At 53.5% G+C, this 16,280-nt stretch overlaps 1 protein-coding gene across 1 annotated transcript in view; it reads left to right on the top strand.

The window, feature by feature from the left end:
* The window catches only part of ATOH8 (atonal bHLH transcription factor 8), a 34,331-nt gene extending 18,899 nt beyond the window's left edge, over positions 1 to 15,432 (top strand). The window contains exon 3 of the mRNA XM_060027718.1: positions 14,387 to 15,432. Coding sequence (XP_059883701.1) covers positions 14,387 to 14,392 — 6 coding nt within the window. The 3' untranslated portion in view covers positions 14,393 to 15,432. The remainder of the gene's footprint in view (positions 1 to 14,386) is intronic.
* The last annotated feature ends 848 nt before the right edge of the window (positions 15,433 to 16,280 follow it).

Raw genomic sequence — 16,280 nt, 5'->3', positions numbered from 1 at the left:
AGGTGAGGAGGGCCTGGGGAAGGAGGCGTGGCCGCTGGCCCCAGGCCCCTGGTGATGACGTGGGGTCCGACCAGTGACCAGAACTTGCTTTCCAGACCTGGAGCTTCCAGAGGAGCAGTGGGAGGAGAATGGAGGGCAGGGCTGCCCTCCCACTGCCCATTCTTGAGCCCCTGCCCCTGGCACAGTGGATCGCCTGGCACAGGGGGCGCCAGCAGGCCCTGGTTGTCCTTTTTCTACCTCCCCCTGCAGACTGGAGGCTGGTTCTAGGGGAAGGTATAAATCCCTGTCTTCCTGACCTCCTAGTATAAACGTTTCTAGAGGGCGAAGCAGGAGCCTTTCCTGCCTTCACGGTGCTTAGTTCTCTGCCCAGACTTCACGGCCACCTGGGGCCTGGCCCTGCCGCCCAGCTGCTCCCTGGCACGGTTCATACCCACCTGCGCCCCTCCCAGCAGCTCTGCTGAAAGCCAGGTCTGACTGCCTCACTCCCCCTGCTCAGGACCCCTCAGGGGCTCTCCACAGGCCAAGGGTAGAGGCCAGACTCCCTTACAGGGCACCTGCCCCTCCCCCTAAGTGACCTGGCTCCAGCCGGTCACTCCCGGTGTCCCAATTTACACTCCATCAACGCAGAACTCCTCGCCCAGAGGGGCTATTTTTGGCCTCTGTGCTCACGCCGTCCCTTCTGCCTGGAATGCCCTTCTACCCTGTCTGTCTGGCTAAGTCCTGCTCCTGGAAGCCCTCCCTGACCCCTACCCCAGCCTCCACCGCAGGGCCCCATAGCATGGCCACCTCCCTGCCCTTACCATAGGGGGGTGTAGAGTCTAATTCAGGAGCGCATCCTATGATACAGTATGAAGTCATGATATATTATGTGATACTCCGTTATGTGATATTTGAGAGCTCATTTTATTGTGTTTTTAGGTGATATGTTACCTGATAAATTATGTGATATTAAAACTCTATACTACATTACCTTATGTCACACAATGTGTGTTTAGGACACCTCTCTAGCTAGACTGTCAGCCCTTTCATCTTTGTGTCCCAGCTCCTGGCACAGAGGAGGCTGCCAAGTAATGCACAGCGTTCCTTCCACGAAAATCCACACACGCTGGGGCTGAATATTCCTGAGCTGAAGGCAAAGACTCTAGGGAAGCGTGAACTAGGGGCTTTAGGACACAGACAGGGAAGTGCCCCTGGGCTCCCCCAGGCTCCTGTTTGGGGAGTTTGGGCTCTTGTTGCCTTGAATCAGTGCAGAAAGCTTTGCATTTCAGATCACAGAAACGCCTCTAGCAGCAGCTTAAACTAACAGGGCTCCTGTTTCTCACAGTTAGGAAAGGTGAAGTGAGGAGACTGTTCCCTGGCTCCAAGGCTCTGGTGATGCTAAGGCTTCGGGCTTCTTTCTTGGTCTTTACCTCATGACTGCACAGTGGCTGCCACAGCACTGAGTACTTCATCCACACGCTACATCCAAGGCAGGGCAGGGCCTTGCTGGGAAGAGCGTTTCTCCTCACCAGTTCAGTCAGTCCTGTCCAGCCATCCCCTACCTGCCCTGGAAGAAGGGGTGCTCTCCCTGAAACTGAGGAGGACATTGGGGCCTCTCATCTGGGAGGACAGTAGGGTAAACGGCCACGTGGCTCATCCCTGGAAAGTTGACCCTGATTTTTGACAGAGTGGTTTTCTTCCCAATGGGGCTGACGGATGTCATCATAACCTCAACCACAGTGTCAGAACCCCATCTCTGCGAGTTTGCCTACTCCTACCCCCAGCCCCGCAAAGTGAGGGCCAGTAGCCCTGTTTTCAGTTGACAGCACTGAGGTTCAGGGAACCTAGGTGACTAGGCCACTGGTGACCTGGTTCCTCTGCACAGTACTTTTCAGTTTGCAGAGCCTTCTCATGCCTCTTATCCTCTTGAGTTTTGCAGTGACCTCCTGAGATCCACGTCACTAACCATGGGAGCTAGACGAGGAGGCTGGGACCCGGGGGGTGAAGTCACTCAGTGCCACACAGCTGGGTGGGGCCGGGCAGGACCTAGGCTCATCCAGCCCCGTGAAACAAGCGCTTCCGAATCTAGACCATCACTGCCCTCTGTTCTCCCAAGGTGAGGGGGTCTAGCAGTGACGCGGGTCTGTCTCAGCGCAGCCACTCATGAGCTCTGTCAGCTCGAGCACTTGCCTTCTCCAAGCTTCGCTTTCCTCATGAGACGTGGATAGAAATGTCCATGGGTGAGGAGGGTTCAAGGAAATGATGGCCATGAAAGGGCTACGTCAACTGGCTGCACTACGCAGTCACTGGGGCTCCTGGAGGACACTGCTGTCCATCCGGAAGGTGGGAAGAGGGACCTTGAGTGTCCCCTCCCCACCCAGGGACTTAGACTGGGTGGACTTGACTCTGTTGCCAGGCAGCAGACACCGAGTCCGTCCTTCTGCTGCGTGTGTGTGCGTGTGTGTGTGTGTGTGTGTGTGTGTGTATGTGCACAGGTTTGTTGGGGCATCTGTAGGCACTGTCTGCCAGGATCAGACGGAGGGCCTCCCACATGGTGGACTGAGTGTCTGGCACTGGGGAGGTGCCCGGAGGTCTTCAAGGGCTTCAGAACTTCCCCTCTCCCCCAGGGGTCAGGATCCACTTTGGCACCCACCCACCCCCTCCACGTTTACACGCAGTGGTGGTTCGTTTATTCAACAGAAGCAGAAAAAGATGAATTAAGCTCGAAGGACGCTGTATGTTTATTTAAGAATAAACAGTTTTGAGTGTTTACTATGTGCCAGGCATTGTTTTAGGTGCTGGGTCACTCTGGAGAACAAAACAAAGGCCCCACCCTTTGGAACTCAGGCTGAACGACACAAAGCCAGGGCAGGAAAGCTCACAGGAGAGCCCTGCAGGACCTTGTTCGCAGCCCACTGTGCTTAGCTCTGTGCACAGTTCTTACAAGCCTGCCTCCCTGGAGGCTCGGGTCAGAGCAGCTGAGCAGAAACAACCAGGAGACCAGCTCCTGGAGCAGGTGCAGTGACAGCCCCCAGAATCACAGCCAGTGGCCTGATGGCGTGGGAGGAAACAGAGAACAAAGAGGGCAACACCAGGGGCTCAGAAAAGCCAAGGGATTGGAGCCATTTAGTGTCGGGGTGAGGGGCCCCGGGAGCCTCAAGGACCTGGGGAGTCCTCTGTAGACTGACATTCCCGGGCTTGACCTTGAGTTGTCAAGGGGAAGCTGAAGTTCATCCAGTAGCGTCTGACGGAGAATGCAGGGAAGTGCATCAATTATTGGGAACTGGGACCTGTCCAAGCTGTTTGGGCACAGAAAACACACGGCTTCCTTTCTCTAGGGAAAGTCACTCCTGCTCAGGGGCTTGTTCTCCTGCGGGGGCAGCGCTGGGCGGGTCGGGGTCCTTGTCTGTTTTGCTCACTGCGGGGGGCCCCCCGTGCTCCGAATGGAGCCGGGCACAGTCTGAACACTCAGTACGTGCTTGCCGAATGAATGGAAGCATGAAAGCCCAAGCAAGTGACGTGTTTCTAGCTGCCTTCCACACTATCTCGTGGGCAGCTAGCTCCTCTCTGCCGTGTCCCCAGTGGGGCCCTGGCCACCTGATGGGGAGACACAGTTCCTGCCTTGAGGAGCTGACATGCAAATGGGGGGAGACCCCCCCCCACACATACATACACACGTGTGTGTACTGACATGTGGCTGCCTCACCCTGAGTGCTTGGCTTCGCAGCCTTTGTGACCTTTAATCCTCTCTTCAGCCTCAGACAGTAGACTACTATTATTGCCATTTTATAGGTGGAGAAACCGAGGCACAGAGAGGTGACGTCAGTGCTCCAAGTCCCACGGCTGGTGGAATGGGGAAGTCAGGATTCAAACAGAGGCTGTGTGATGCCACAGCCGGCACCTTTAGCCACTCCGCTGCGCTGCGTCCGTGAGGGTGCTTGTGCGTCAGGGAGCGTATGTACGTGCACTTAAGTGTGTGTGTGGGTGAAAGATCCGTTTCTCTTCCCGGTACTTTTGTGGTGTCACTGACGGTCAGGGTGGTGGTGAGTAAAGAGCCCTGATCAGAGATGTCCTGCCCTTTCCTGAATCCCACGGTAGCTCCAGAGTCTGGCTATGAGGGGCTTAGGGACGATGGGAGGGGCCAGAGGAGGGGTTTGCACACTGTTTTTTCAGAAATCATTTGTCCAGGGGCCTGGTGGCCTCTCCCAGACACCCCATTATTGCCTCCACTGATCCTGAACTATCCACAGCTAGACTCTGACTGGGGGTCTCCTGAAGACATGCTGTGGGCTTTGCAAAAGCTTGTGGGCCGGCACTTCAGCATGAATTGGCTTGTCTGGTTGATGCCCCCTCACTCCTGCTGTCGCTTTGCTATAAGGATTGGGGAGGGGAGGGGAGGGACTTCCCTGGTGGTCCAGTGGCTAAGGCTCCACGCTCCCAATGCAGGGGGCCTAGGTTCGATCCCTGGTCAGGGAACTAGATCCCACGGGCCAGCACTAAAGATCCCGCGTGCTGCAGCGAAGATCCTGTGTGACACAACCAAGACCTGATGCAGCCAAAATAAATTAAATAAAAAAAAGGATTGGGGAGAGGGGAGGCACGGAGATATGCAGAAGCATGATGGGGCCCCCGGGGACCCCCGACACTGTGGTTGGGGGTGTGTGTATATGTGTAGTGTTGGCGGGGGGTGGGGGGCGTGTGTGAGGGTCATGAGTCGGGGCCCTAGGGACGCTTCCAGGGAGCAGGGCCTTCCTCACCTGGCTGGGCCACGTGTCTGCCCAGCTATCTGCTGCCCTCCAGCCCGGGTGCCTTCTCTGGCTATGGGGCAAGGGCAGGAGCTCCTTGAGCTTCTGGGATCTGGAAGGGCAGCGTGCAGCGAAGTGGAATTGGCTGGACAACCTCACAGGACGGGGAGCAGATGGGAAGCTGCAGCAGCTGGGCCTCAGGCCTCACCCAGGCCAGCTCGGCCCTTGCCGTGCCCTGTGCTGTGGGTGGGGTGAGGTGGGGACCAAGAAAGGCAGATAGGCTGACAGACGTGGAGAGAGAAGTAGAGGGGAGGCCAAGAGAGAGCTGGCACAGAGAGACGCGGCGGGAGCACGGAGAGAGAAGCAGAGATGGTCAGCCTGCAGCCCGAGAAGGGTCGGCCCGGCGGCCCCTGGGGTCTCCCTGCCCGTCCCCTGCAGGCGTGGGTTCTCCCTCTGAGCTCTGGCCCGGCTCTGCAAGCGCCGGGCCTCCCACCTTCCCTTAGGCCCCAGGGGACGAAGGCTGAGGCTTTCTTAGCACCGAGAGAGGTGGCAGCTGGGGGGTGGCTTGAGGACTTTCTAGTCCCGATTGCCCGTGAAGAAGCTGAATCCTCTAGGGACTGAGGGGTCTGCCTTGCTCTGCTGCATCCTAGCGTGTGACCGAGGGCCTCCATTTCCCCGTCTGCAAAATGGAAGCAGCGACAGCACCTCCCAAGGACTGTACAACCGCACATGCAAAGGAGTGTGTTGGGCTCCGGACGAGGCCGCCCTCAGCCGATTCACGGACTACTGTCCCCAGGCCTGGGAGGATGACCTGGCCCCCTGTCTCAGGAGCCCGTGGTGGAGCCGTGTGGGGGGAGCAAGTGGGCGATGGCAGCTGCAGCAGCCATAACTCGAGCACAGAGGGGTGTAGGAGGAGTCGGTATGAAGTGCTTGGAGGCTTCAGAGGGGAAACACATTTCCCCAGACTGCAGTGAGGTGGGTTTCGGGGCAGGCAGCTGGACTGGAGGCCTCATTGTCCTGGACTGGGGACACAGCAGGGACACAGCCAGCAGAACCCTGCCCTCCTGGAGCCTCCGTTCCCGTGGGTGGAAGTACTCCGCGCAAGGCTGTACTGGAACAGAGGGGACGCCCGGGACTGGACGGTGCTCTCTTAGTGCTGGCCCGGGTGCCTGGGTCCCAGCTTCAGCTCCAGCATCTTAGCACAGGAGGGGTCCCCAGTGTTACTCAGTGGTTGTTTCCTACAGCTAGGAAAGTTCTTCTGTATGTCCTTGACTGACCCTGAGGTTTGAACATAAATGTTGGCCCCAGTCAGCGAGCGGTTTAGACTGCTGGACCCACTGTTGCTCCTGACCTGGGCCGGCAGGGCAGGACGTCCTCCTAGCATCACAGGAAGCTATCTGCACCCTGTAGCCGGGAGCTCCTGGCAATCATATTCACTTCTCTGACGAGTGGCCTGGAGGGACACAGCGGGGGGCAGGGGGAAGAGGTGACTCGACAGCATCTACCAGGATAGCATTTTGGTGGTTTCTGCTCTGCCCTGGGGTTAGACTGTAAGCTGCTGCAGGGCAGGGCCTCCAACCCTGACGCCTGTCAGAGCTGACAGGAAGAACTCAATAAATCTTTGATGACTGAACGAAGTTTTCCCCCAGTTCATGGTCCCCAGGCGGATTCTCCTGGCTCACAAGGGGCTCTGGCTCTAACTTTGCAACTCTCAGTTCCTGGCACCTGGAGAGCCCTCCCAGCCTGGACACAGTGTGGTCGTTGATTCACGCCGTGTTCCTGCCCTCAGCAAAGGGCCGCCAGCTCCAACTGCTCATAAATTTCCTGCCTGTCACCCGTGGCGCCCAGGCCAGGCGAGGCGGGAGGCGCTGGGGGTGGGCTGGTCCATACCTGCTTCCAGTTCCCTGGGAAGTTTGGAGGCCAGAAGCCCAGGCCTATGCTCGTGCCCAGAATAACCTCAGCAGAGCCTGGCCCTTGGAGAGGTGGAAGCAGATCTGCCAGATGCAAAGATGTATGGGCTGGAGTGTTGGAGAAAACACAAACACCAGCTTGCCGTGCAGTTTGCACAAGCTGATTTCACTCCCATGAAATCCAACATAGGTCTGCCTACGCATAGGAAAAGTATGTGGATGGATGGGCCTAGAGATGATCATACTAAGTGAAGCAAGTCAGACAGAGAAAGACAAATACCATATGATATCACTTATCGGTAGAATCTTAAAAATGATACAAGCGAATTTATTTACACAACAAAAACAGACTCAAAGGCATAGAAAACAAACTCATGGTTACCGAAGGGAAAAAGGGTGGGAAGGGATAAATTAGGAGTTTGGAATTAACAAATACGCACTACTACATATAAAAGAGATAAACAGTGAGGACCTACTGTATAGCACAGGGAACTATAGTCAATGTCTTGTAATAACCTATAATCGAAAAGAATCTAAAAAAAAATATATATATGTACGTATATATGTGTGTGTGTATATATATATATATATATATATATATATATATAACGGAATCACTTTGCTGTGCACTTGAAACCAACACAGCATTGTGTATCAACTAGGAAAAAAAAAAAGGAAAAGTATGTGGAACAGCAATCACCCAGCACTATCATGGTTTCTCTCGGTGGGGAGATGGAGGTGATTTAAATGGTTTTCTTCTGTTCACTCTTCTGTGTTCTCTAACTTTTCTATAATTAACATATACTACTTAGGCGTTTACAAAAATTTTAACAGTTTTTTAAATTATAAATTAATTTATTTATTTTTGGCTGTGTTGGGTCTTCGTTGCTGTGCGCGGGCTTTCTCTAGTTGTGGCGAGCGGGGACGACTCTTCATTGCGGTGCGCGGGCTTCTCGTTGCGGTGGCTTCTCTTGTTGTGGAGCACGGGATCTAGGTGCGTGGGCTTCAGCAGTTGTGGCACACAGGCTCAGCAGTTGTGGTGCACGGGCTTAGTTGCTCCGCCGCATGTGGGATCTTCCCGGACCAGGGACTGAACCCGTGTCCCCTGCATTGGCAGGCGGATTCTTAACCACTGTGCCACCAGGGAAGTCCCAAAATCTTTAACATTTTTATTGAGATTATAGTTTACCCATTTAAAGTGTACAGTTCAATGATTTTTTAGTTTTTTCACTAAAATGTGGCCATCACCACAGCCAATTTTAGAGCATTTTCATCAGCCCCCAAAGAAACCCCATATGCTTTAGGAATCTCCTCCCTCCCAGCCCTAGGCAACCACTAATCTATGGGTTTCCCTGTTCTGGACATTTCATGGGAATGGAATCCTGTAATACGTGGGCTTTTGTGCCTGGCTCCTTTCACCTAGCGTACTGTTTTCAAGGTTCATCCAAGTTCTGTCATATGTCAGTACTTCATTCCTTTTTATGGCTGAATAATATTCCATTGTATGAATAGACCACACTTTGGTTATTCATTCGTCATGGATGTGACTTAAGTAATTTAAAAGTTGTGCTTATTTTTAAAAAAGAATTCGTCTAAAGCAGATTGGCCGAGATGACAGTTGGTTCCATATGACTATTTCTGGTTACTTCTTTTGAGACCTTTCAGCCTATGATGCCATTTTATGTTTTCAAACACCAGTGAGTCACACCAAGGACCCGGCTCTTTGCAGGAATGGGAACTGGTGCTTATACTGTGTGCCAGGCCCTGCTGGGAGTGTGGCTGTCTCGTCCCATTGATTCTTTGCAACTGAGCTAGAAAGTGGATACTATTACTGTGCTCATTTTATCTTTTTAATTTTTACTGGAGTATAGTTGATTGGCAGTGTTGTGTTAGTTTCAGGTGTACAGAAAAGTGAATCAGTTATACATATACATATATCCACTTTTTTTCCGATTCTTTTCCCATATAGGTCATTACAGAGGACTGAGTAGAGTTTCCTGTGCTGTACAGTAGGTCCTTATTAGTTACCTATTTTATATATAATAGGTGTATATGTCAATCCCGATCTCACAGTTTATCCCTCCCCTGTGCTCATTTTAAAGATGAGTAAACTGAGGCTTTGAGAGATCAACCAGCCTGCCCAGGGCCCCAGAGTCCCGCTGACTTTGGGGCCAAGATGAACCCTAGTGGTCAGCATTTAGAACCAAACCCTTTCTAGCCCATATATTGGTGTACGTAAAAGTGAAAGGTAAAATAATGCCTGATAGTGTGGGGCTTGAAGAATACTTCTCCCATGCCCTCCCTGCTTGTCTTTCATATTTTAGTTTTAAAGTAACATTGCAATCTGACTGCTCCTTTTAGGACAAACCATAAAAAACAAAAAACTCAGGATTTCAGTCCCATTTGACGTCTTTCTCTACACATAGAAGGCTCTATACAAATTGCTTAAATACAGAAAGATGTATGATTTGAAAACAGTCAAAAATGGTTAAATAGGGCTTCCCTGGTGGCGCAGTGGTTGAGAGTCCGCCTGCCGATGCAGGGGACACGGGTTTGTGCCCCGGTCTGGGAAGATCCCACATGCCGCGGAGCGGCTGGGCCCGTGAGCCATGGCCGCTGAGCCTGCGCGTCCGGAGCCTGTGCTCCGCAACGGGAGAGGCCACAACAGTGAGAGGCCCGCGTCCCGCAGAAAAACAAAAAACAAACAAACAAACAAAAAGGTTAAATAGGTGAAGTGACTGAAAATGAACTTAAAAGGTAAAATAACTTATAGGCAGAAATAATCGTTTTTTTTAAAATGCCCCCAAAGTGATAAAATTACCCTGAAGCACATAGAAGTGATGAGAGGAAACCAATCCACTTAAAGCCAGGGACAAACTTAGTAAGCAGAGGAGGTATAATTAGAAATTTAAAAACTGGAAGTGAACAAAACCAGACAGATACAACATTGTTCCTGGGTTCACAACAATTACCAAAAGTTCCCCTAAAACATAGGCACAGTTACAAAAATGCTCAGTGTTACATTTGAAATAGGAAACGTATCTGGTGGTACTTAAACGCTACAGTAAATAAAATGCCTGGTAACTGGAAATATTCACACGTCCAACAAATAACAAATATTTATTGAGATGCTACTGTGTGTCCAGACTGTTCTAGGCTCTGGGGCTATAGCAGCGAACAAAACGACCATGTCCCTGCCATTGTGGAGCTGCCATTCTGACCACAAATGAGTGGGCAGATAAAAAGATGATTTCTGGGAATTCCCTGGCGGTCCAGTGGTTAGGACTCTGCACTTTCACTGCCGAGGGCACGGTTTGATCCCTGGTTGGGGAACTAAGATCCTGAATGCCATACTGTGGCCAAAAAAGAAAAAAAGATGATTTCTGAATGTGATAAACCCAGACACTTCGTCACCCTGACCAAATCACTTCAGTCGGACTCAGCACGTCAGACCTGCTGAAAGGGACCTGGGAGGCATCTTGTCTAGTCATTTTTAAAGTTTGTATTAGTGAGCAGCAAGACCTGTGTTTAAAGGGCATCTTTTGTGTGGAGGGGTCATGCTGCAGGGGGCTCCTCAGGACGGTGAGAGCCTTACCCAGCTATAATCAGAGGCTTGGCCGCAGTGGGAACACCATACACAGAAGGCCAGAGCCAGAGGGGACGCAAGAGGCCCTTTCAAGCTGTGCTTCTCACATGGACCCAAGCAGGATGTTGCCAGGAGTTACATGAGAAGGGGGTCTGTGGTGTGGTTGTCACAGTGGGGAGTACGTCCAGCCCTCTCCCCTGTATTTGCAGTTATGCTTGCATGTGTGCGTGCATACACATCCACGTCCACGCCTACACTTACGTACACGCGTCCGCGCACACACACACACACACACACACACACACACCCCACCTCTTCTGAAGGGATGGCATAGGTAGGTTTGTCTCCTGTCTCTCAGCCACACCAGATTGGTCTAGGGGAAGGAATCTGACTGAGGCTGGACCAACTGACTGCCTTCACTGGGTCTTCGGGGTTGGGGTGCTGAGAGATTGGGCCAATGGGCAGACAGGCAAGAAAGAAGCAGAGCCTGGAGGTGGCTGAGTGATGTTGTTGGCAGGTACCTGGAGGGAAGGGCCACAGGTTGCCCCTACTGCAGTTCAGCAAGCTTTCCTGAGACTTTCCCCCAGCCCCTCTGAAATGCCCTTGTGCAGCCTTAAATAACGGGAAGAGTAGAGTGAGTTTCTACTCCTCACAGTGCGGTTGCAGTCACACAATCAGATGGGTTGGGAAAACACTGGGTAAGTAAAGCCACACGAATTTCTTTACTGTAGGACTTTTCAGAGACTTTAATATGTTCATATACACGGTGACTTTCCAAAGTCGGGCCAAGGTCTGTGATGTTTCCCAAACTCACGGGATATACCTCACCTGGCTAGTATTCTGAAGAGCACCCTTCGGGGAGTGCTAATCCATGTACGTGCACTTGCCGTACAGGTGAAGGAATCAAAGCACAGAGAGGGAGAGTCAGTTCCCCAAGGTCACACAGTCGGTTAGTTGCAAAAAAAGGTCGTGGCACCTAAGGCCTCCCAGTGTTCCCACCACGCTCCAGTTGACATGAGGCTTCCTTGGACGGATGATGCATGTGCTGGCATTCCTGGACCAAGGTGGGTGGTGGGAACGCAGGTCCAGTGTAGACGTTAGGGAAAGGGTGGGGTTGAGAATTGCAGGTCGGGCCTTGGCGAGAGAAACCCCTGTCTCCCTTGCTCTTGGGTGGTAGCCATGGCTTCAGTGGAGTCTGAGAGCCGACGGAGGGCTTGGGGCTGGGCCCGGCCAGGCGGCCGCCTTTACAGGGCAGCCAGTGGGATGGCTTCAGCTGCCCTAGCCTTCCGTGCCTTCCCTGACCGCAGGCAGACTGAACAAGGGAGGAACTCCGGGCCAGTCCTCCGCAGGGCCCGCCCAGGCAGCCAGCGCCGGGATGACGCGGCTGTAAATCACCCCGTGGACCACAGACCCAGTGCCATCCCCACGGGTTTCCTTTCCGCTTCTTAATCCTCCTCAGACTCGGTAACAAAAAGCAGATTCCTGCTGGGGCCAGCCACGCACCATGGGCTCGGAGAATGTGAGCCTGAATTCACCACATCAAGATGCTACCTCCTCTCACTTTTCCTTTTCCCCTTCTTAGCCTCTGTTAGCTGGAGGACACTCCCTCCTCCTGGCTGGGCTCCCTCGCCCTCCCTGGACCCCACTTCCAGCCTTGCCCCGGCCTCGCACCTTGGCTGCCTGCCCAGCGCCGCCCAGGCCTGAGGCTCACTAGGGCCTGTGGTTAGCAGCCCCTCCAGCCTCGTGGTTTGGCTGCAGCCCGGCTCCCCGAGCCTCCCTTTCAGCAGGAGCAGGCTCCTTGTGGTAGAATAAACACTGCCGATCTGGATTCGAATCGTGGTGCTGCCAACTCGTAGCACTTACCTCTGAGCTGGGGACGTGAGAAGCGCCCTGGCGTGTCAGAGGTGCCTGACAGATGTTTTGCTTCAAAAGTAAGTGCTTAGCTGTTTGTTCAGGGTTGTTGCAGGATACGGGAGAGAAGGATTTGGAACTGCAGTATTAGGGCTGTGCTGTGCCCAGTTAGCGGATGGCTGTTATTCTCCTGCGTCTTCTGGGTGGACTGGGAGCCCCTGAAGAGCCTCCCCACCAGCTCTGACCTCCCCCAAAGCTAAAGCCCGGCAGCCCCAGGACCTTTTCGCATCTCCTGTCCCTTCCTGTAGCAAAATCATGCCTCTGGTCAGTTTTTTCATGAGCAACACCAAGTTCAGCTGCCAGTGTGAAGTTTCCGAAGGTCAGGACTGCAAGGAACTGAAAGACGGTCTAACCTAGGGGTTTCCCAATTTGCCCCAGAGCACCTGGGTTCTCACAGCCACCCCAGGCTCCACGTTGGAAGGAATACTGTAGACTCTGGGCTCCCCTCTCTCTGTGTCCCCTGTACTCTCCCGATCCAAATAGACTAGAACCGTGTTCATCTGTTTTCTGGGTTCGAATTCCCAGGTCAGACTTCATTTCTACTACAGCTGAGGACACTGTCCTCTTATAGATGAAGACACTGTCATTTTATAGATGAGACCACTGAGGCCCAGCTGGCGGGGGGATGGGCTGCACCTAGAGTCAGCCTCTTGGCTGCCGGTGTAGTGTCTTGTCTGAAGGGTGTAGGGCAGCGGTCCCCAACCTTTTTGGCAGCAGGGCCCGGTTTCGTGGAAGACAGATTTTCCACGGACCATGGGGGAGGGGAGGGTTCAGGCGGTGATGGGAGCGATGGGCAGCGGCAGACGAAGCTTTGCTGGCTCGGCCACCGCTCACCTCCTGCTGCGCAGCCCGGTTCCTAACAGGCTGCAGACTGGTACAGGGGTCCCGGGGGTTGGGGACCCCTGGTGTAGGGAGAAGGAGGTAAGGATGCCATTCCCGTGGGGGGACAGGGCTGACTCTGATATCCCTCAGAGGTGTGACCTGGCGGACTGTGGTATCAGGATCAGGGGTCCCTGAGCTTCCTCTACAACCCCGCCCATCCCCCAAACCAGCAAAATCAGCAGTGGCTCTGAAATGCAGCAAGGTAGGGGTGGGGAGTAAGGGGACGACGTGGGCTCTGGCAGCAGCCGGTCCTGGGTCCAGATCCTGGCTCCATCCCTTACCGAACCTTTCAAGATTCAGTCCCTGCCTGGGCCATATGAGTCCCTCCCGAGCCCCTCCCCGGGCAGCCGCGAGGATCGAGTAAGAGGAGGTACCATGGGCGCCGGCACCTGGTACAGGTCGGCCTTGTGGAGTCAGGACCAGTAGGGGCTACTTCTGACCATTGGTTGGTTTTCGTTTGTTTGTTTTTTGGCTTTTTAAAAATTTTTATTTATTTAATTTTTATTTTTGGCTGCGTTGGGTCTTTGTTGCTGCGCACGGGCTTTCTCTAGTTGTGGCGGGCGGGGGCTACTCTTCCTTGCGGTGCGTGGGCTTCTCATTGCGGTGGTTTCTCTTGTGGATTCTCATTGTGGTGGCTTCTCTTGTTGCGGAGCACGGGCTCATGGGCTTCAGTAGCTGTGGCTCGTGGGCTCTAGGCTTGTGGGCTTCAGTAGTTGTGGCGCACGGGCTTAGTTGCTCCGCGGCATGTGGGATCTTCCGGGACCAGGGCTTGAACCCGTGTCCTCTGCGTTGGCAGGCGGATCCGTAACCACTGCACCACCGGGGAAGCCCTTCTTTTTGTTTGTTTGCTTGTTTATTGACGTATAGTTGGTTTACAATATTATATTAGTTTCAGGTATGTAATATAGGGATTCAAAATTTTTATAGATTATATTCCATTTAAAGTTAGTATAAAATATTGGCTCTAATGCCTGTGCTATACAATATATCCTTTTAGCTTATTTATTTTATTTTTTGTTTGTTTCTTTATTTTTAAAAAACATTTATTTATTTATTTATTTGGCTGTGCCGGGTCTTAGCTGCTGTTTCTTTATTTCTTTAGTTTATTTTTTTATATTGGAGTATATTTGATTTATAATGTTGTGTTAGTTTCAGGTGTACAGCAAAGTGATTCAGTTTTATATATAGATATATACAGATATCTATTCTTTTTCAGATTATTTTCCCATATAGGTTATGACAGAGTATTGAGTAGAGTTCCCGGTGCTCTACGGTAGGTCCTTGTTGATTATCTGTTTTAGATACAGTAGTGTGTATATGTTAATCCCAACCTCCTAATTTCTCCCTCTCCTCCCATTGGTTGTTTCTTTCAGGAGTGACCGGCCATGGGCTTGTCCAAGGACGCTGCTGTGGGCCCTCTTTCCAGTCAAGCTTGAAGAGAAGGTGAGCTCGCCAAGTCCAGCCTTGTTGTCCTCTCTAAGTTGCCACCGGATGCTCAGACCACCACCTCTCAGGACAGAAGCTTGCCTGCCCCCTCTCGCCCTCTCCCCCCGCCCCACCCCGCAACCACTCCACAGTGACTTTGCACTTTGCTCTCTGCCTGGTGGGACGGGGAGAGCAAAGCCTTCCCCTTGCCCGGGCCTGAGGCCCACCGTCTGGCTGCAGAAATTCATTGCCAAAGATTCGACAGAGACACTGAACAAAATGGGGTGAGAAGACCCCATAGTGAAAAGCCACACTGTTGCTCTGTGATGTTTACTCCTCCTGTTGCCCGGGTCCCATCTCACGCCAAAGAAGAGTCAGCAGTTCCACTAGGAACTCGTGGAAAGGATGGACGTTTGGTGACTGTTGGAAGCGCTTGACCCTCTGACCCGGAACTCCCTTTCTACAGCTGGGCCCCGAGCTGGCTGGACGCAGATAAGCCTTCTGCCTTATCGGTGATAGGGAGGCTGTGACAGGGAGGCTGGGGGCACCTGTGGGGAGTGAGGTCTGAGATCCCGGCCCCCCTCTCCTTCCCACTGGCTGCCCAGGCCTCTGACCCTGATTTTCCCATGTTCCCTGGGCGCAGGCTCCTTCTTGGGCCCTAAGCATCGTGAGAAGTGAATGGGAGGGTGGGGGGCAATACTGACCACCCGTACCTCACCCCAGGGACTTGCCCCAAGGTGACCCCCAGCCGGTCCAGCCAGCCACTCCTTGCCAGGGCCCCGCCCTCCTGACTGGGCACACAAGATGGCACCCTGCCTGGGGGCCGGCGGGCTGTGATGGCTGTGCAGGGGGGCGGAGGGGAGGAAGGGACCAGGGGAATGGGCCAGTATGTGGGGAGGCGGGCATGTTCAAAGTCAAGGCCTGTTCCTTCCTTGTGCACAAGGCCAAAGCTGTTCACATCTGTGCTCAACCATCTGCTTCAAATTGAAGTAAAAGCCCCAACATGTAACGAAAACACTTGCTTGTGTTGATGGACTCCGTGGGTGACCAGGACTTTGGCCGGTCAGTTGGAGAGGGCTGTGGGGGGAGGGAGAGGTTGAGAGCCCTTCGGGAAGTGAGCTGTATGTGTGTAAGGGGGTGGGGCCCTCGCCATGGCCTCGGCCTGGACTAGTGACCAGGAGGCCAGGTCAGGAACGTGCCTCGTTCACTCCAGACTGTGAGTTTATAAGGTGGGGACTGAAGTTTTAATCCCATTGTACAGATGAGGAACCTGAGGCGGGGAGGAGACAGGGCCAGGCAGTGACAGAAACAGTTCTCACATCAGGGCGGCCTCACTCCACTGCCTGTGCTCTTAGTGCCTCTCCAGCCCCAAAGGCCAGCTCGTGCCCGAAGTCTTTGCGTGGCCTTGGCCTAAGATGGGGCAATAATGGTTCAGTGGGGAAGGGGGAGGGTTAATAATAGGACAAGGAAAGGACTGTCAGGCCAGAGGGCTGTGTAGGAGGGGCAGGGCTGCCCCAGGAGAGGGGAGGTGATGAGGGAAGGAGGCTGTGCCCTTGCAGAATACACACCTGTCCCATGGTTCCGCCCAGTGTCACCCTCTCTTGTCTACTCCCGGGCTCCTGGGCTGGAGCTGCAGTGTCTGCGCCTCCTCTTGCACCAGTGTTTTCCAGACATGGCTCTGGCCAAGGACCGAGCTGTGTGGGCTGGTCCTGGATCTGGGGCAGAAGCAGGGCCCACAGGCTGCTCATGGAGCTCCTCAGAGCAACAGTGCCCTGGAAACAGGCCAGGTAGAGTGGGCTTGGAGTGGGGGGGAGGTGGTCACAGTCACCCCAGGCCTCTAGG

The sequence above is a fragment of the Delphinus delphis genome, chromosome 12, assembly GCF_949987515.2.
Source record: "Delphinus delphis chromosome 12, mDelDel1.2, whole genome shotgun sequence".
Classification (NCBI taxonomy): domain Eukaryota; kingdom Metazoa; phylum Chordata; class Mammalia; order Artiodactyla; family Delphinidae; genus Delphinus; species Delphinus delphis.
This window is presented reverse-complemented; position numbering and strand designations above follow the sequence as displayed.